General features: G+C 43.1%; 1 protein-coding gene across 1 annotated transcript in view; it reads left to right on the plus strand.

Annotated features, from left to right (window-relative positions):
- LOC124778838 overlaps nt 1-21,278 on the plus strand; it is a 326,007-nt gene that overhangs the window by 265,996 nt on the left and 38,733 nt on the right. Inside the window, exons 7-8 of the mRNA XM_047253671.1 lie at nt 549-846; nt 3,313-3,578. Coding sequence (XP_047109627.1) covers nt 549-846; nt 3,313-3,578 — 564 coding nt within the window. The remainder of the gene's footprint in view (nt 1-548; nt 847-3,312; nt 3,579-21,278) is intronic.

Consider the following 21,278-nt stretch of genomic DNA (forward strand, 5'->3'; position numbering starts at 1 on the left):
AGCTACACGAGTTTCGTTCTTTGCAGGTTTTTCGTTTGACCCTTATTTCGTGAGATATTTGGTCCATATATATATATATATATATATATATATATATATATATATATATATATATATATATATGTATATGTGTGTGTGTGGGGGGGGGGGTGTATTTGTGGACGGTGAAACAGAAATTGTGTCTACTGCGTTTCATCTAGTCTTTGTCTTCTTCACACGTCAACGTAATGAAATAAATTTCTCATTTTCTGACGTTTCATGAAAACCAAAAAAACACCTCTTGTTTCGGTCAAGCTAATGACGCAACACATTCATTGAGGCACGGTTATTCTGAAGCACAATGTGAAGGCAGAAGGCATTGCCTGCGTTGTCAGCAGCCCCCTCGTCTGCTGACATTGAGTGTAACAAGTGCTGGTGAGCGAGATGTTGACTGGCGCCAGTAGTATATCCAGGAGTGCATGCTTTCCACCTGTGACTCACAGTGATCTTTCGCTGACGCTAACTATGACAGGTGTTTGTGAGTAAGGCGGTGTGTGTGGTGCCGACAGGAGATCCAGGCGCGGACGCCGTCGGCGTGCGGCTCTCGCCGGCCGTCGCTGACGCCGCTGGGCCTGCTGACGCGGCCGTGCGCCGCCACGCTGCAGCGCCGCCTGTCGGAGGCCCTGCTCGACCCCAGCCAGCGCACCAGCCCGCACGCCAGGGACCGGCCGCGCATCCAGCGCATCGCTTCAGAGCTCGACTGGCGGCCCGTCGGGCTAGCCGCCGGTAATCACACCACTCCTCAGTTTTCCGCAGATTTGTGTATACAGGGTGTTCAGAAGTTAGCATTACAGTTGAAACCTGGTGGTAAGGGGCAGGCAGGATTTGGTTACGATTGTGGACGGGGCTGCAATCAATTACTGCTGGCTGCCTTTTACAGTTACACACATTTATTTTTAAAACAGTAATTCCAGACTCAACAATAAAAAAATACCACACGTTATTAATGAAAGAATAAACAACTGTCTAAATAATAGTGCTTCAATGTGTTACAATAAAAAAAAAAAGAGCCACTGTGATCACGGCTGAAGGCCTTACACTCCAAGAATGGCAATATATTAAGAATTTTTAAGAACTCGCTGCAGTTACAACATACAGGTATTGAAATATTAAAAAGTAAGTGGCCACAAACACAGCAGAGGGTATCAGAGGCCAGGAATGGCCGGTAACTGGAGAGTTAGCGGCCACCGGGCAGGGAAAATACCGCTGGTTGTACTTAACAAATTGTAACAAGCTGAGGAAAGCTAAACAGATCCGCTTTCCCCAAGCACTCCACTCGCTGCTCTTCGCCTCGGCGACACTACGAGCTGCAATACGAAACCAAGTTGGAAAATCGCGAGATGTCACAATGGGTGAGGTTTATCTACTTGAAATGAAATGCACTCATCTTAAAACCTGCATGATCTAGTTTACGACGGGATCGCGCACCCTCGTGACCACAGCCATTACATTATAAAGTTTGCCGATATTGTAATTCTGTCAGAGGCAGCGAAGGACTTAAAAGAGTAGTTGAAAGGAATGGGTTATACCTAGGAAAGTGACTATAAGATAAATATTAGCAAAAGTGAAAGAATGGTAATGCAATGTAGTCGAATTAAACATTGTGATTCTAGTAAAAGAGACATTAAAAGTACCAGACGAGTTCTGCTACGTGGACAGCAAAACAACTGGTAAGAGCCGAAGAGTGCAGACTGGAAATAGCAACTATTTCTGGAGAAGAGAAATCTGATAACACCTAACATCAATGTAATTTTTTTAAAGTATTTGGACCATAGCCTTGTATGTAAGTGAGAAGTTGACGATAAGCTGTTCATAGAAAAAAAGAATACAACCTTGTGTAGTAGTATAGAAGAATGATGAAGTTAGATAGGTAGATAGAATAACAGATGAGGAGATGAAACTGCCTGGCAGATTAAAACTGTGTGCCGGACCGAGACTCGAACTCGGGACCTTTCCCCTTCGCGGGCAAGTGCTCTACCATCTGAGCTACCCAAGCACGACTCACGCCCCGTCCTCACAGCTTTATTTCTGCCAGTATCTCGCCTCCTACCTTCCAAACTTTACAGAAGCTCTCCTGCGAACCTTGCAGAACTAGCACTCATGGAAGAAAGGATATCGCGAAGGCGTTAACACACCTTTCAGCACCTGTCTTCTTTGAGACTGGATGGTATTTTGTAACCCATATTTCCAGTACCCTTCTGCCTCTTAGTCAAATGTTCTGTATCCTTTATGTATGTGTTACCCTTTCTCACGTGGGACTGAAAGAGAGAGGCCAAGTGTTTCTAAACAGAAACAGTCTAGGGAATGTTTCCAGAATGAGATTTTCACTCTACAGCGGAGTGTCCACTGATATGAAACTTCCTGGCAGATTAAAACTGTGTGCCGGACCGAGACTCAAACTCATATCAACGCACACTCCGCTGCATAGTGAAAATCTCATTCTGGAAACATCTCCCAGGCTGTGGCTAAGCCATGTCTCCGCAGTATCCTTTCTTCCAGGAGTGCTAGTTCTGCAAGGTTCGCAGGAGATGGTTCAAATGGCTCTGAGCACTATGGGACTTAACATCGGAGGTCATCAGTCCCCTAGAACGTAGAATTACTTAAACCTAACTAACCTAAGGACATCAGACACATCCATGCCCGAGGCAGGATTCGAACCTGTGACCGTAGCGGTATCGCCGTTCTAGACTGAAGTTCCTAGAACAGACCGGACAGCTTCGCAGGAGAGCTTCTGTGAAGTCTGGAAAGTAGGAGACGAAATACTGGCATAAGTAAAGCTGTGAGGATGGGGCGTGAGTTGTGCTTGGGTAGCTCAGATGGTAGAGCACTTGCTCGCGGAAGGCAAAGGTCCCGAGTTCGTGTCTAGGTCCCGAGTTCGAGTCTTGGTCCGGCACACAGTTTTAATCTGCCAGGAAGTTTCATATCAGCGCACATTCCGCTGCAGAGTGAAAATCTCATTCTAGATGAGGAGATGTAGGTTGCGGTTGTTATACAGAGAAGCTTGCGCGGTATAGACTATCATGGAGAGCCACATAAAACCTCTTCTCGGAGGCAAGACCACAACAACATCCACGAAAGGAAAGGTGTTTGGGAAGCGTGATAATGCTGGTACACCATGAACTGTCTGTGAAGAGTAGATGTAGGCGGTCTCTGCAGAAGCAATATGCCGGCCCCTTAGGAGAACAGACAGATTCTGCTACGGAAAGGGACAGAGCTGGCTGCGTGTGCTGCAGTGTCAGTTTCCTAGCTGAAGCACTGCGCGCATGCCTGCAGGCCTGGAGCGCGGCGGCCGCGCGCACGCGGCGTCTTGCAACACGCTGCGGGTGCCGGACAGCGAGGCGTCGCCGCTGACACTGCAGCCGGTGGCCGCCCCCGCCCCCACGTCCGCCCCCACTCCACGTGTCACCGTGAGGGCCGCGCCGGCCGCCTCCTGCGGCCCGGCCAACCTCTTCCTGCAGAGGGTGTTCGGCGCCGGCGCAGCCGCCGGGACCGGCGGCGCAGACAAGGAGGTCTCGCTCAAGAGAGCCGCCGCTATACAGGTGACTCACCTCATCACACTCCTCGTCATCACCATCATCATCATCACCATCAACTGCTGCTGCTATTAACTGACGTCCACTGCTGGATGACCCTATCTAGTATTCTGCAAGCATTACAGTTCTATTTTGGATCTGCATCTCTTGTCTTTCTTTCCGTATCTGCAATTGACTTATACTATATAGATATCCGCCTTTTTGCAAACACACTGTACATCCCGTTTTTCCTTTTTGCCCAAAGATGTTTCAGCACCTCTGTGCCATCACCAGTGGGTTTTTGTTCAAATGGTTCAAAATGGCTCTGAGCGCTATGGGACTTAACATCTGAGCTCATCAGTCCCCTAGAACTTAGAACTACTTAAACCCAACTAACCTTAGGACATCACACACATCCATGCCCGAGGCAGAATTCGAACCTGCGACCGTAGCAGTCGTGCGGTTCCAGACTGTAGCGCCTAGAACCGCTCGGTCACTCTGACCGGCGGGTTTTTGTTTATTGAAAACTGTACATTTTTTAGGTTGTAACTGATTTAACAAAGTGAGGCCTAAAGAAATTTTTTGTTACGTTTTGCTTCGTACCATGATTTTACATTATATGGTTCTGCATGACGACTGTATGGTGTCCTACACCGATAGTTGGTCATCTACAAACCAAATGACGTAAATGTGAAATTCGAACTTTCTTTACTCCTCTCTTTGTTAGACCAGTTACAATCTAAAGTATGTTCACTTTTTACAGTTTTCAATAAACAAAAACCTGTTGATGATGGCACAGACGTGGTGAAACTTGTTGGGGTTAAAACGAAAAACAAGGTGTTTGCAAGAAAAGGCGGAAATCTATATCCTACAATTATAGTCCTCACTTACACACATCCACCTTGTGAAGCCTGAGATTTTCCAGGGGTACAGAATTTTCAAATAACTTAATGGAATGCAGGCTGGTAACACATTCGACAACCGCCGTTTTTTCGATTTTTCAACCTCGGTTTGCAGAGCACACACACACACACACACACACACACACACACACACACACACACACACACACACACACACTAACGACAACACAAAACCAAAGATGATCTACTCAAAAGTTATCGACAAGGAGTGAGGCATCAGTACACAACCAACGAGTGAGCTATCAGTAACTCTGTCCCTCGGCTTTTATTGTTATTATTATTATTATTTATTTTTTCAAGGGAGAGAGCAGCTTACACGCTTAATTTAAGGAAAAACCTTCATCTCTGTTTATATGGTCACTCGCTAATTCAATGCAACTACTTCCTTAACAACATTATCCCAATAGCTGGAATGCATGCCAGATTCTTTGTGTTATGTTTCGTAGGATGAGCGCTGCTACTAAAGCAGTGTTCTGCAGTAGTGGACTTGCTCGGCTGTTGTACGCGTGTGTGACGCTTACGCTCAGTACACCGCTGCTACACGGTCCCGATACTCCAACCAATAAATGACATGCCACAGGCGCGAGGAATACGATAGATATCCGCCTTACGCAGGTCAAGATCAACCTTTACGGTTCCTATAAGTGCCTTAATCATAGGTAGTGGTCGAAAAACAAGTTTCACATCATGTTTCCGCAGAATACGACAAATGCTGTTGGAAATGCTTCCCGCGTAAGGCAAAAAGGCCGTAGACTTAGATGCCACCTCGATACCAACACCACATGCACGGTTGATAGATAGGGCAACGCGCGTCTGATCTGCCTTTCATTGTAAACGTTCTGACGAAGTGAGACTTCAAGATGGGCTAACTCAGCTGACAAACTCTCAGCATCCGATATGACGTGGGCGCTGTGAACCAGGGTACGAAGTACCACTTCACTTTGGGTCAGATGGTCACAGCCATCGGCCTGCAGATACGAGTCGGTTTGAGTTGGCTTCCTATAAAAAGTGTGTCCCAACATACCATCAACCTTCCTTCCTGCAAACACATGAAGGAACGGAAGGCAGCCATACTTTTGCACTTCCATCATGAAACAAATATTCGGGTGGATTCAATTAAGATTCTCTAAAAAGCCACTTAAACGCTCATTACCATAACGCTACACAACAGAAATACCGTCTACATATCTGCAAAAATTCGCAAGTTTCAATGCCGTCGACTCCAAAACAGCTTCCTCAGAGTCTTTCATAAACAAATTGGCAATACTAGCTGACAGCAGGCTTCCCGCTGCAACTCTATACGTCTGTTTGGACTACTAGCTATAGAATAAAAAGTAAGTGTAAGTCAACACATACCGAAATACGTTCGTCAAATCAACACCAAACCTAACTCCAATTAACCGAAACGAGTCATAAGAACGCTAGTGACGGGAGAGACCACATCGAAACTCACTAAAATATGACAGTCATCCAGACAGAATCCCTCTAATAATCGTAAGAAATCCGCCGAGTTCTTAATGTGATGCTCACGCCGACCTACTGGTGGGCTCAATGGAGTAAGAAGATGTGTTGCTACACGATATGTTAGAGCACTGATGTTACTCACAATCTGCCTAAAAGGAACACAATCCTTGTTGATCTGTAGAACATATGATCTAGGGACGACGCCACAATAAGAGTTAAGACTTGTTAGCTTTTCTCTCAACACATTTTGTAGGGTTAACATCGATACTAGAATACGTTGGATCAGCTCTTCCTTGCTGCTTTTGTGCCTTCAAAATGACAGAGTGTGCGCCTCCGAAAGATCGGCGGTTGTGGAAGGCGTCACATAGCTGCATTCCCGTAACTTATCTGAACATGAACCTTGGTTCTACAAGTTTTGGAATGCAATCTACTGCCGTAAACTGGAAATTAATCATGGCATGTAAATATTGCTCAAACGGTATAAATTCAAATTAATAACGCAAGGAAAAAACTAGACTTATTATTATATACTATTCGACTGTACAAAAAACTTCACGGCCATTATGACTGGGTACAGACACCACTGTATTTCATCACATGACCGAATTGGTGTTATGTGCAAGCGTGGGCGGCTGCTGTAATGTCGGCACACGCGACAATCTCCTGCTGAATTCCTCTTTGTATCCCGTAGGAGTGGACTGACGGGCAGCAGCTTTCATCTCCGTGTACCGTGGCTTTAGAGGAGACGCTCAGAGCAGCTTAACGCCTTCCTCATTCTGTGTTTTCCGCCTAATCACTTTTCCTGTAGAACTCCGCCCAATAGCCGAAGAGGTACTATTGTCCTCGCCGGCCGCTAATAGCATTTATTGTCTGCAGTAATGAGATTGCAGAGGCGGTGTCAATGTTGTAATCTGAAGTTGAGGTCAGACAAGGGGAAAATTGTCGGCTGCTTAAAGATTCGAGAATCAGATCACAAGAAAGACTATCCGACATTGAATGAAAAATGAGGATGTCACAGTGTGACCGCAGACATCAGAATGAATTCAGGTATCACACTCTGAAAACCGAATAGTAAAATGGTGACTTTTTCTCCAGAATGCAATGTCAGAAAGCTTTATGCAAAACAACAATGAGAATCACTTGAGAAGATGCATGAGAATCTCCTGAAAGGATCTCCTGCGCAATCCTTGAACCACCCCAAAATGAACTCTCGCGGATCTCAGAATGCTCTTCCAATCATCTCCGAGTCACAGTGTCACATTGTGAACTCCAAACCATCTCCGGAAAACTTCCAAATGACAAAATCCTTTAAATCTTCTATGATTTCACAATGCCCCACTTCGAGGATGCCCCTGTTCTGCATTTTTGTTCATTTGTAGATTTCTCTGATGTCCACGAGGTCGCATCGTAAGTTTCCATAATACTGTATTTCAGTAGAGAGACATGTTGTCATTTTCATTTTTCAATATTTGGCTCTGAGTACTATGGGACTTAACTTCTGAGGTCATCAGCCCCCTAGAACTTAGAACTAATTAAACCTAACCAACCTAAGGACATCACACACATCCATGCCCGAGGCAGGATTCGAACCTGCGACCGTAGCGGTCGCTCGGTTCCAGACTGTAGCGCCTAGAACCGCACGGCCACTCCTGCCGGCGAATGTAAGGAATGACAATGCTGGGAAAACTCTTACGTTATTTGATTTTCAAACAGCTGAGCAAAACTGAACGTACTCAGACATTTCTCACTTCACTTATTCTGATCATCATTAAACTGACACACAATATTTTTAGCGCAACGCAATCTGACTTTCAATAATTTCTACAAAAGAATGGCTCTGACTAACAATAACATATACCTTTCATGAATGACTTACCTCACAAAAATGTTTGTTACTCGAACTACTGCAATACAGCGAGCGCCAATACTGTCAGCTAAATAAAAGATTCTAACTACTGAAGCCACTAACTACTGATAGGCATAGTTAGCAAATGAAAGATTTTGATACAGAACAAACAATGTATTTACCTCAACAGCGTTCAAAAGTCATTATATATAATTTTGTGACATGCAGTTAACGAAATTTCCTTTTTCTGCCTGATACACGTCCAGATCGTGCTCTCATAGTAACCTCTCAAAACTCTGCCATCTCTCTCCCCACATCCACCATTGCTGGCGACTCACCTCCAACTGCTCAACACTACACTAGCGAATATTCCAACAGTGAGTCCAACCAGCCACAGACTACACACAGCGCAGTCAGCGATTTTCATACACAGCGCTACATGGCATTACCAACCTAAAAACCTAAATTGTCTACTTACACCATGAACAAATTCGCTACAACTGGTGATAAGCGACGCACCAAGACGACGCTGTCCGTGTAGTCATAATAATTCCCATTGCACAGGAAGTAAGCTGAATTGAATACAAACTCAGGTAGTTTCCAATATTTCTCTTATCACTACCATTGATAGCCTTAACGGTACCCTTGTGATCTTGGACACTACTTCAAAAATCAGGCCACTATCATTGAGGAGAAGTTCTTGTACGTGTGTTACGGATGTGATGTTGGCTTTTCACCGCAGATGGAGAGCAGTCAGATGTTTGGCCAAGCCGTATGCTCTGTTCCTATATTGATAATGATAGGCAACAGTGATAAGACTTCTTTGAGGACTTTTGACATTCCATAAAGTCTCAGTGGAGCAGCTTGCGGTCGAAGTTTCTTGACATAGGTCGCGCGAAGACGTTCGGTAGTTATTCCCTGAAAGCAACTTGACATGTCTTCTTCTATTGTATGCTTCGTCATTGAGAATATAAATTTTCTGAGGGCAGGAGCAACACCGAAAAGCACAGCACGACCAAATTTGATTCGTTACACAACTCGCGGATGGCCGCTCTTTCCTTCTTTGATACGTTGCTCTTGGGTGGTGTGACTCTGGTGAGCACGCAGGACGTTTCACGGTGTATTCCCTCGGCCTTGTTGATTCATCGAGCGTAGGTGGGCTGTTCCACATTGCTTATATGTCCACGGTCGATAGTGATGTTGGAGTCGGCAAAGTTGAGTCCTTTCACGCGCACCGACACTGCTGCATCGTTGATTGCCTTTTAAGGTTGAACACAGTTTGCTCAGGTGGTGCTCGCATTGTTTTATGTCAAGCTACAAGACGGTCATACTGCGATGTCTTTTTCGTTGTAGATTTTCTTCGTTCGTTATTGGCCAGTGCTCAAGTAAAAGCGTCCACTCAGGCCCCAGAAGGGGTAAAGAATGTGAGGCTACCTTCAAGTGACCACTTTATAGGCTGCTCGGCCATCGATTGTTTGTTAGTTTTCCGGATGGTTCGAGCCTTCAACACTTCCAGATAGGGGGAGCATCGCCGAAGAATTACACTTAGGAATATTGTTCCGAAGGAATGGGTACTGTGGTCGCGATACTGAAAGAGCGTTGCAGTAAAAATCAAGTACGCCTGAGTAAAATGTTGTAACTGCGATTGCGGAAGAGAAGCCAAACCCTCCAAGCTCTCCCTTATACTGGTCCAGTCTCCTGGAGGATCGGTAGACTTCTGCGGCAACATGACATCCATAGTATTTCGCTCACTTCGTATAAGATTGTCTTCGCAAGTTGCGACATTGTCGCGAATAAAACAGTGACCCGTATGTACAATAAGTTTCCTTTAATTTACGTCTATGGTCACAAACATAGGACTTCGTTTTTATAAAACAGATCTGATGCTGGACATTATAGACTGAAACCGGTAATCTGTTAGCTCAAATGGTTCAAATGACTCTGAGCATTATGGGACTTAACTTCTGAGGTCATCAGTCCCCTAGAACTTAGAACTACTTAAACCTAACTAACCTAAGGACATCACACACATCCATGCCCGAGGCACGATTCGAACCTGTGACCGTAGCGGTCACGCGGTTCCCGACTGTAGCGCCTAGAACCGCTCGGCCACACCGGCCGGCAATCTGTTAGCAAAACGTTTGTGGCCATAGACGTAAATTAAAGGAAAGATTGTCTTCTTTGTAATGTTTGACGATGTAGGCCAACGAAGCGGTGTGTGTGTGTGTATGTGTGTGTGTGTGTGTGTGTGTGTGTGTATTGAATTCCAAGCAACGTGGCATGTTTTTGTGGGGCAAACTATCAGAACAGTCGAGGAGTAATACAAAGAACACAGTGACAAATCTGGCTAAAACAAAGAAGCAAAAAAGCTTTCTGAGGGTATTTTCATTCTATCGTTGCAACTACAAAAAATGCGTGTTTTTTCACCAGATGCGTTTTCCTTTATTGAGGTAAAGCATCATCACTGGTCTGTAACTTGCGATATTTATAATTTTATTTGTTTTTAAGATCGAAAAACATTTCGTTAAAAATATGTTGCTTTTTACTAAGGGTGATTTCCATTTGGTTTCTCCCCTACATCGGGAATTGCTGTCTGCTAGCACATCCTTGTTGTTTTCCTTCGTTAGACACTGTTACTTGTAGTCTAATTTTTAGTTACTCTGCTGAACTATGCATTTCTCACGTTTTACACAGCACATGATTTCCCACACCATTGTTTTCTGTTTACTTTTATACTTCGAAGTACAAATTGGTTTGTGTTTTGTAATATTTCGAAAATAACATTGCCACTAGTTTGTCATTGACCTATACTCCTTTTTTGTATTTTGATTGATTGTATTTATGCAGTTCTATTTCATTATGTTGCTGTTTACTTATATTCTGTGTAAGGGTAGTGAACGAATAGTGACGCTTTTTTGTGGGGAGGGAGAAGTCATGATGAGTGGACATAAGTGTATAGTAGTGTGATAGATTGCGAGTTGGAAATTAGACTACAAGTATCAGTGTCTAACGAAGAAATACGCCAAAGATGTGCTAGCAGACGCTATTTCCCGGCGTTGGCGAGACACCAAACGAAAATCACAGTAAATAAAAAGCTGAATATTTTTAACTAACTGTTTTTCGATCTTAAAAAACAAATCAAATTATAAATATCTTTAATTAGAGACCACTGATGACGCTTTACCTCAATAAAACGAATCGCGTCTGCTGAAAAAAACGCGCACTTTCTTGTAGTTGCAGCGACAGAACGAAAATACCCTCAGGAATTGTATAGCAGCTGCGGCCAATATGGCCACACAAATGAAGAAAAAAAGTTTTCGCGGGCAGTCACTCAAACATAATTGTGAAACGAAATACGGTGAGACCAGAATCGTATGGTAAACACCTAAGTTTCTGAGACAGCATAATTAAGGGCCCAATCGAAATAAATCTAATCTGTCCGATTAGAAGACTCCGAATCTTTCTCAACAGTATCTAGGTTCTCGTATTTCTCTTCCAAGACTTCATTGCTTACTAGTTTTATCAGTCCAAACTATCTGTGTAGTTATCAAGAGAAAATAAGTATATATTGTGTCATGAGGAGTGAACGTCTAATTTTATTTTCAGTTATTTATATTTCCCCAAGGAAGGTTGCAATTCTGCTGCACGCGCGGCAGGCTCACAAAGCTTCAACACATGACTTAACATTCACTTGCTTTCATAACCTTAAACATATTAGCAAACGAGTTCATTCCTCCTCAGCTTTTCTTGTGACTGCATTATCTAGTATTTTTTTTACGCTTAACTGTTTGCCAAGAATGTCTCAGATAGTAATAGCTTTTGTTTCCGACTGTTTGCACTCAAGAAAAACTTCCTTTGTCAAGGGACTTAAATTAATTTTTCTCACAGTGGTTTACGTACGCTCCTCTTCTCTGAAGTTTACATTTTCTCTCTCTCCCTCCCTCCCTCTCTCCCTCTCTCCCTCTCCCTCTCTCTCCCTCTCCCCCTCTCCCTCCCCCCCCCCCCCTCTCTCTCTCTCTCTCTCTCTCTCTCTCTCTCTCTCTCTCTCTCTCTCTCTCTCTCTCTCTCACACACACACACACACACACACACGCACACCACACATACACACACTCACACAAATGCAGACTCTTTTGTAAGCTGAGAGGGAAAGAGAAGTGGTGTATACATATGGAATCTGGCACTGTTGCATCTCAAGCAAGCAAACGAAAAAGAAGTGTAACAGAAGACGTGGGGTTGTAGTTCACAGTGAATACGTCTTTCCCTTTAGCTCGGTGTGTGTTTCTCGTTCATTTTAAGGGGGGAACGACAGGATGACGAACCAAAATATTGCTCAAATTCGGGATATTTCTCTACATACTGAAATGTAGTAGACAATTAGTTTTGCTGCAATGAATGAAGAAAACACTGAAGTTTTCATTGGCATTTGTATTCAAAAACACAAATATCTTCACTGTATATTTGGGGGTTTTCAGGAGGCAGATCTGAAAGGAGGTAGTTCGACGGTTGTCGCCGTAACTCCGGTTGTGGTTATCTGAAATATGAAATTATCATATCACCCTGAGCCTTACAGATGTAATTTTAGTTCATCGTTGGGCTATGCAAAAAAAAAAAAAAGAATTGGTGGAAATTATAGATATTTGAAAAAAATGACCGTTTTATGATTCCTCTATTCGCCGAAATAAATACTAAGTACCAATATAAAAAATCGGCTACGGTGAACCGAAGGGAATTCAGTTTGCTTCAAGGGAGACCAAAAATCATTAAAATCGGATGAAAATTGTAGCGTGGTCGACGACAACCTTGCTGAAAAACATTGTTTTGAGAAAAATGTATTTAAAGTTCGAAGCATAAGGGATATAATCGATGCGCGGTCCATAACAACTCTCTCTCCGGCTAGTGGATGGCCGCTTCTTTCTACTTTGACCTAATAAACCCTCCTTTTCGTCTTCAAACCCATTTTCGTCGCTGAGCGCATCGCCGCTGGTGTCTCTGTTTTCACAGAATCGGCGCATTTCATCGCCGATTGTGAATTGAAGGGTATTTACCACGTGCATTAATGCAATATGGCCTACATTGAATAGACAAATTTGAAGCAATGTTGACAATCTCGTTTTTCTGAGTGTTACTTTTGGAGCGTGTCTCCAAATGAGACTACTGAAACTTTCGTTCACATTTTGAGTAAAACCACCCAAACAAAGCTCCAGCAAATCAGGTTTACTCAAATCGGTATTAATAGGTGTGATGGCATCGGTAGCGATTTGTGGCAACCGGTTCTCTAACGCCGAGCGGCGTCATACACACTCGGCTTCAAATGCTCAGAGAATTGTTACTCTTTGGAGTTCGCGCATGATATTTTGGGCAATAGTTCCTCAATGTATATACATTCGAATTGCGTAATAAAAAAATCCAAGTTTTTTCGACCGCCACCCAGTAGTTCCCCCTTAAAACTCCAACTCCATGGAGCAATATGTCTCAATTTATAGTACTGCGCACGCAGTTTGTTGAAATACAACTTGTGGTGTCACCGCCAGACAGCACATTTGCTGGGTGGTAGCCTTTAAATCGGCCGCGGTCCGTTAGTATAGGTCGGACCCGCATGTCGCCACTATCAGTGATTGCAGACCGAGCGCCGCCACACGGCAGGTCTAGAGACACTTCCTAGCACTCGCCCCAGTTGTACAACCGACTTTGCTAGCGATGGTTTACTGACAAAATACGCTCTCATTTGCCAAGACGATAGTTTAGCATAGCCTTCAGCTACGTCATTTGCTACGACCTAGCAAGGCGCCATTATCAGTTACTATTGATATTGATTCATGTACCGTCAAGACCGACGTTCTTCATTAACGGATTAAAGTTAAGTATTCCACCAGCCACGTCCGTTTTTCTAAATTCTAGTTTCCTTGTCCTATTCCAGACCTCACGTCAGCCTGCGTGAGCTAAAACGCGTGCCTTTCGGCCTCTTCCTAGTAACACGGTGTAGGCTCTTCTGCCAACCAAAACACAACTCGCATACTAGTTACTCACTCTAGTGTTAGGGTTCCAAACATACTTCACTGCGCAGTGATAGCAGTGTTGTGGCGCAGTGTGTACACGGCGAAAGTAACACCGAGCGCAGTGGTGCGATCGTAACACGCTGGATTCGCCTTCGGGCGGACAGCGATTCGAATCCCCGTCTGACCGTCCTGTTTTAAGTTTTCCTTGGCTTTACTAAATCGCTTCAGGCAGGTACGTGAGTATTTCTTTTGAAAAGGACAGAGCCAATTTCCACCCTCATCCTTCCTCAGTCGAAGATTGTGCTCCGACTCTAACGACCAAGTTGTCGACGCGAAGTTTGATCCACATCAGATTTCGAAAGAAATATGTACTTCTTATCCTATCGTATGGCATATTGCAATTGCCAAATCTTCCTCTTCGTTAAGCGCGAAACTGGTTACCTTCCATTAAAAGATTGTAGAGACAAAAAAAAAATCCTATTTCACAGTTTCTCATTAGCTTCCCAGATACACGCCAATTTTTAGTGCGACATGCACCAAAAAGTAACAAAAAGAAGTCTTGAAACAATAAAGATCTTCTTATTACGAGAACACGCTCAAGAAATAATGATTAATGTTCAAAATGTGGAAATGTGTGTGAATTCCTAAGGAACCATACTGCTGAGGTCATCGGTCCCTAGACTTACACACTACTTAAACTAACTTATGCTAAGAACAACACACACACCCATGCCCTAGGGTCGAATCGAACCTCTGGCGGGAGGGGCCGCGCAATCCGTGACATGGCGCCTCAAACCGCGCAGCCACTCCGCACCTCAGTGGTTAATGCAATTAATTGCAAGTAACTAGCGAAGACTGTACTGTTCACCCGGGAAGAATTGCATGAAACGTACCAGCAGCTTAAATCAGATGTTAATGGAAGATTATAAATCAGGATAAAATAAATTTTCGTTACTTGTGGTAATTTAAGTCAAGAGGCTGCCGCCTGAAATTTTTTCTTGACAGGAGGAGATATGTGCACTATGCTACTGACCATATCTTTCTCTGGCCGGAATGGTGCATTCACATCTCAGTACTGTCCAGAAAAGCATCTCAGTGCATGACAAGGGCTTTCTCTGCCCCAGATTCTTGCAATCATTGTGCAACTGACCTGTTAACCACGTGATACAAACTTTCCTAGATCCATTACGGATTACATTGCACTGCTTGCTAACAAGGGAACCTCCCCATCGCACCCCCCTCAGATTTAGTTATAAGTTGGCAAAGTGGATAGGCCTTGAAAAACTGAACACAGATCAATCGAGAAAACAGGAAGAAGTTGTGTGGAACTATGAAAATAAGCAAAGTATACAAACTGAGTAGTCCATGTGTAAGATAGGCAACATCAAGGAGAATGTGAGCTCAGGAGCGCCGTGGTCACATGGCTAGCGTGAGCAACTGCAGAATAAGAGGTCCTTGGTTCAAGCCTTCCCTCGAAAGAAAAGTTTTTCTTTATTTTCGCAAAGTTATGATCTGTCCATTCCTTCATTGACGTCTCTGTTCACTGTAGTAAGTTTAGTGTCTGTGTTTTGCGACCGCACCGCAAAACCGTGCGATTAGTAGACGAAAGGACGTGCCTCTCCAATGGGAACAGAAAACACTTGATCGCAAAGTCATAGGTCAACCGATTCCTCCACAGGAAAACACGTCTGATGTATTCTATACGACACTGGACAGGAATATGTTGTCGACCCACCTAACTTGTACACTTGGCGAATGGGTAAAAAGATTCTTCTACATTGCCCGATTTAGGTTTTCTTGTGGATGTGAGAATTACTCCCAAAAAAGTGATGAAAACACAAGAGTTTGTCACATAAACTGCAACAAATGAATCCAACAGTTTCACAGTCGTACACTTTTCTCTGTGCTCTGTCAAAACATATGTTTTTAACGTTTCAAATTTTTCCATGTGTAGACCGTCAAATCCTGCATAAGTCCAAGCAAATCTGGAGAGTTTCTGGAATTTTGAAGATCTAAGTTGATTATGTGTGAGTGCCTGAACTTTGATAATAGTCTGAAAATAAAAAAAAATTTCACTCGAGGGAGGCTTGGACCAAAGATCTTTCGTTCCGCAGTTGCTCACGCTAACCACGGGGCCACGGCGCTCCTGTGTTCGCATCATCCTTGATGTTGCCTATCTTCGGATGGACTACTCAGTTTGTATATTTTGCTTATTTTTTTCATAGTTCCACAGAACTTCTTCCTGTTTTCTCGATTGATCTGTGTTCAGTTTTTCAAGGCCTATCCACTGTGCCAACTTATAACTAAATCTGAGGGGGGTGCGATGGGGAGGTTCCCTTGTAAGGAACACCTGACACTTGTTATGCAACAACTGCCAGTTGCAACGAAACAACCGAATATTGCTAGGGGCACCCGGCCAACGACAATAAAAGGAAATGTAGAAGTTGAGAAGTGTTAACTGCAGCGAATCCTGGGCACGAGCGTTCTGTATGCCTTCAACAGTTCACACAGTGCGGTGTTTGACGAAGGTTGTTGTGGAACCGATGATTACGACATTTCGCGTGGTGCGGCAACATGTCTGCAAGACATGATTTGAGTGTATTCGATGGTGGACCACCAGCTGGACGATCAAAGTGTGGGTGTGTGCAAAAGTGTCATCTCGCTATTAGAAAAGGCCACTGAATGTATAAATGCTATACAAAGCATGCCCGTGATCACAGACGGACCAACGCACAGCAACAGAGTCGACACGTAGCCCTAGTGACGAAAACGAACAGACATCTAATTTGTAGTCACATCGCTACAGACCTTGCAGCTGCTATCGGTACACGTGTCTCTGCCAGAATCAATTTACGGTGACTAAATCAGGCTGGTTTGTATGCCTGGAAGACTGTTAAATGAATCTCACTTCAAAGTCGCCACCGTCGAGAAAGTGTTCGTTGCTATAGGGAGCAGTTTGGTTGGACTCAGCAACAATGTTCCAAAGTGGTCCAACTAAGCCCGCTTCACTGTGAGGAGTGGTACACTATGATACATTTTTGAATAGGTCTTTAGGAGAGGAAATGAATTGCCGAATAAAAAACACAGGGTATCATTTAAAAAAGTCATACCGCTGTTCATATATTTGTAAAAAACAAAGCTACAACGAAGGCCATCATACTGATTGATGTCCCCCTGATGGCTAAAGAACATTTGCTTGAAACATTTTTTTAATTTTCATCTAGACAAACAGTTATTTAGGGTAGTCAAGATAAATGGGACGCCCTGTATATGCAAATCTGCAATCATCTGAATTCCGCAAGTAATTTCATCCATCCTTCAGATGTTACATTGTCACAGTTGGTAAGCAAACCGGTATTCAATTCCAGAGTTTCAGTCTTATGCCTGCCTGTCTGTAGAAATCAGCCTCTATTTCTGATGACTACTTGTAACGGGAACGACAAAAAGGCATGGTCATGTGGAAAACGCCATACAGACAAGTAACTTACAGGCATTTCACTCTCTCTTGTATGCTCACATCGTGCAGCATTGATTACAAGTTGTAAGAGACATTCGTCGATGGCAGATTTTCCTACATTTCTGGGTCTACCACCAGCCACAAGCACAGGCAGTATTAAGGGTGTTTCATACACTACTACTGCTGCTGCTACTACCCAGCCAGAAATACTCAGCACGTTCATTGTGGTCTGCGTGGAGAATACTCCGGGTCCAAGCGTATTTTTTCGTATCCAAACCCATTTGCTGTACGATACATCGACGGCATGTTCCTTTATGCACGGTTTGAGAACACATCATGTTTCACGTGTGACCAGCATCTAGCCGTGTTGCACTGCTCACTGCTAGTTACCCTTGCGTAACTGTGTTCTTCCCCTTTGCACTTGGCATACCGTTAAAATGAATGATCACAGGTTCCATATTATGTGTAGTACACACCGAGGCCCGTTGTTTCGTATTGTATGAGTGGTGGCACAGCCGTCTCCGCAACAAATGTATTGTCGTAGTAAAATACTTAAGCATGTTACTAAACCACCTTTTCTTTAAACGTTTGTCGATACCTGTCAATAAACGACATATAATCATAGGAAAAGTTTTACTTCTATTAGTCGTGGGCATAAACACAATTCCCCTCAGTTGTTTGACAAATGTTTAGAAGCACTTCGTACAATTTGAATGATGGATGTAACATCAAGAAGTGGGCAGGCTGCTGAAAATTATACATCGAATCATGTTGTCTGGCAGCTTTGTCGAAGAAAAGGACGGTGTAGAATTTCACTAGATAAAAGCTTCTTTATGCGTCATTTTCTGTTGATGCCACAGCTTCGTTTCAGTTACACTGGCGCTATACCGCCCGAAATTTCTCTCGGAGAATAGACCCCTTTTGCATCTTAATGAACGATCAGCGTAAGGACGAGAAACTGGTAGGAGAGAATGATGCTTCTGGCTGTATCACTAGATTAGCTGTTCCCCATGGCATATAAAACGATGGACACCGTTACCCCACGTAATTCAGAACGATGCAACAAAATTCCTCCATTTATACAAGCCTATTAACTATAGAAAATTCACATATTCAAAGAGAGGTGGAAATTAAATTTACTCCCCGTAATCACGCAATCCCTGAATGCCACAATTGCAATACTTCAGTCTGTTATTCTATTTTAAGACCAATACCTTTGTGTTGAACTGATTATATTGCGAGTCATTTGTTGTCCAGGTAGTTGCTCAGTAGTTCTATTACCAAGTGAAATACAAAGCCTTGTATGATACAGTTAGGTGATTCTACACTGTCATCGGTACAACGAGTTCGGACGGCACACCGTTTTCGTATGTCTTCACTCTAAGTGAGAAGCGTATTCCTATTTCTGCATAGCAGCTTCAAAGAGCTGATATTCCTTTCATAGTAACAAAGATTGTGTCCCCAAAATTTTAATAACGAGTCTTCTACTAAATTCGCGCATCTGTATTCCTCTTGGCAGATGCATCTGTAGGATAATATTTGTGTTGACGTCCTCATCTTGGTGAAATCTGCATCTGCCCCTTGAGGGGCTGCCAGAGTTTCTGAAAAATATGAACTGATGGACAGTCAAAGAAAAAGCCTCATATCTTGCGAAAACCGGCTTAGAAAATTCTAAGAACAAATTTACTGGCACGATTCTATGAATGTTCTTCAAAGGCCTTATTAATTCACGGAGTTCTCTGCGAAGTCACCTGAAGTTAATCAAGTCGTGTACTTTGTGCGCCACCTAAACGCGATGTAGGAAAAAGCAGAAAGTAACATTCTAGTTTTTTAAAGTATTTACAGATTTATTTTACTTTTTATTCTATTTTACTCGCCCAGTACCGTAGGACCAAATTGAGAAGAAAATCCGCAGGGTCATGTAACAATTACATGAAATTAACATCAGAGAAGCTAATAATAGAGAAAATAGAATTTACACGAATCCTATGCAGACAACGAGCTATTGACTATATACTAGGAAAATCAACAATATAGCACAGGAATTTTCTTAGTTTTTTTCCAGGTACTCAGCGACAAAACAGGAGGAATGAAGCATCAGGAAAATCTTCGAATAGGGCTTGAAAGTGTGAGGATTACTGCTAAACCTTTTTTCATTCTTGTGGTAACCTTAATGAAGCATCAGGAAAATCTTCGAATAGGGCTTGAAAGTGTGAGGATTCCTGCTAAACCTTTTTTCATTCTTGTGGTAACCTTATGAAAATGAACGCGGCAGAATAATGCGCGCCTTTCTGCTCAAGAGTTACGGAGGGCGATCCAAATATAGATAGGAATCTATAGATTGGAATCTGCCTAGTATTAAATGAGTCAAAGCTGCTAATTCTTGGGAATAAGCTCATTTTGTTATCAACAAACGACATTAAAGGAAACATTTGTTGAGAACAATTCGCAGACTCATGAGGAGGGATCGACAAGAGGTTCGCGAACTTACACCATATATTGCTCGAATTGACAATTTCTGAGCCAGAAATACCATTTAAAGAGTTCCCTTTAAATATAATGCCGTTTTTCAAAGCGAGTGAAAGTAAGCAAAGCAGAATAATTTTCGTGTTGGACTTTCTGTTAAAATAAATACAGCAACATTAGTTTTTTGAACAAGATTCCTAACATGGGCTCTCGGTGACAACTTACGATTTATCTCAGTGGTTGCCAATCTTTCTTGCTATGAGCGAATACTAACATTATTGGATGAGACATCGGGCCGCGCGTATACTGACATTATTAATTGGTAACCTACATAAATTAGTATGTTATGAGTCGCCGTTAGACTAGCTATCGTGAGGGTGCGATAAGTTGGTCCTCGATCCCCAAGTACTGATCGTTAGAAGTCTGCCCCATTCGGGTCGACTGTTCTCCGTTTCAGATTTCTGCCAGCCTCGGTGATTTAACGGTTGTGACACTATAGTTGCGTGGCGAAGTGTTGGTATTTTTACTACGTGCGCGAATTGCTTTGATTAATAATAGTATTTGTACTAACATTTAAATGCACTTCTAAGTGTAAGAAGCCATCACAAAGGTTTTATGAGCGATAAAGGCCATTTTTTTATACTCACTGCATTGTATTACAACAGTCTAATTGCTTTAGTGCTTCTTGCTACAAATAAGTACCGCATTTGAAGATGAGTGTCTCTGTAATAACGCACTCACCAAACGTAGTTTGATCGGTAAGAGTCGCGCACACGTGTGTGTTGTCAGTACTGGAAAACAAGCAAAAAATCGTTTCTCCCTATCACATCCTCTAGCCCCGCAGTGGTCGCCCTACTTACCCCTCTGCAACTCAGGTAAGCAGTGAACTTTACTTACCTCAGAGACTAATTTACGAACGTCAATTTAAAGTAGGCACATCTTAAAGTCTTAGCCCCTCTAAGTACTTTCGTTCTTTACTTAATAGAAAAGCTACATTCTTAAGAGGCTCATAGCGTTAGTTGATGTTTCTATCGACTGCTAGTTACCAGACGCATATCATAAAATACGGTTAGAATAGTGGACCGCATGAAGACTTGACTCGGGCTGTATGTGGTACTGATCTTTATGAGCACCTGGGGATTTGGACTGTTCAGACTCATTAATCACTTGCCCATTCTGTGTACTCATAATGTTAGTTTTATTTGAATTGCGTGTTAAAAACTGTAAAAACTGAGTCATGCTTTGATTTAGTATCAATTTATTTTGTAGAAGCCACGAACTTTTATCTTGGAATGCACTATGTGATATTGCCTATGCTGCACTCAACATCCTTCACTACGAAGTTAGTCTCATCAGCAAACAGCAATATTTTAAAATCACGTGTCATGTTAGAAGGCATCTTATAAAGTAGATGTCCCAGCACCTATCCCTGAGGCAGTCCCAGTCGTACGCCAACTCATAGCCGTTCTCATTAATGTGGTTTTCCCCTCTGTTTTTCAAAGTATGAGGCGAACCAGCTATCAACTACGACACTTATTCTATAATGGTCCGTTAACGTTTCATAATCAACAC

This window comes from Schistocerca piceifrons, chromosome 1 (assembly GCF_021461385.2).
Source record: "Schistocerca piceifrons isolate TAMUIC-IGC-003096 chromosome 1, iqSchPice1.1, whole genome shotgun sequence".
Lineage (NCBI taxonomy): Eukaryota > Metazoa > Arthropoda > Insecta > Orthoptera > Acrididae > Schistocerca > Schistocerca piceifrons.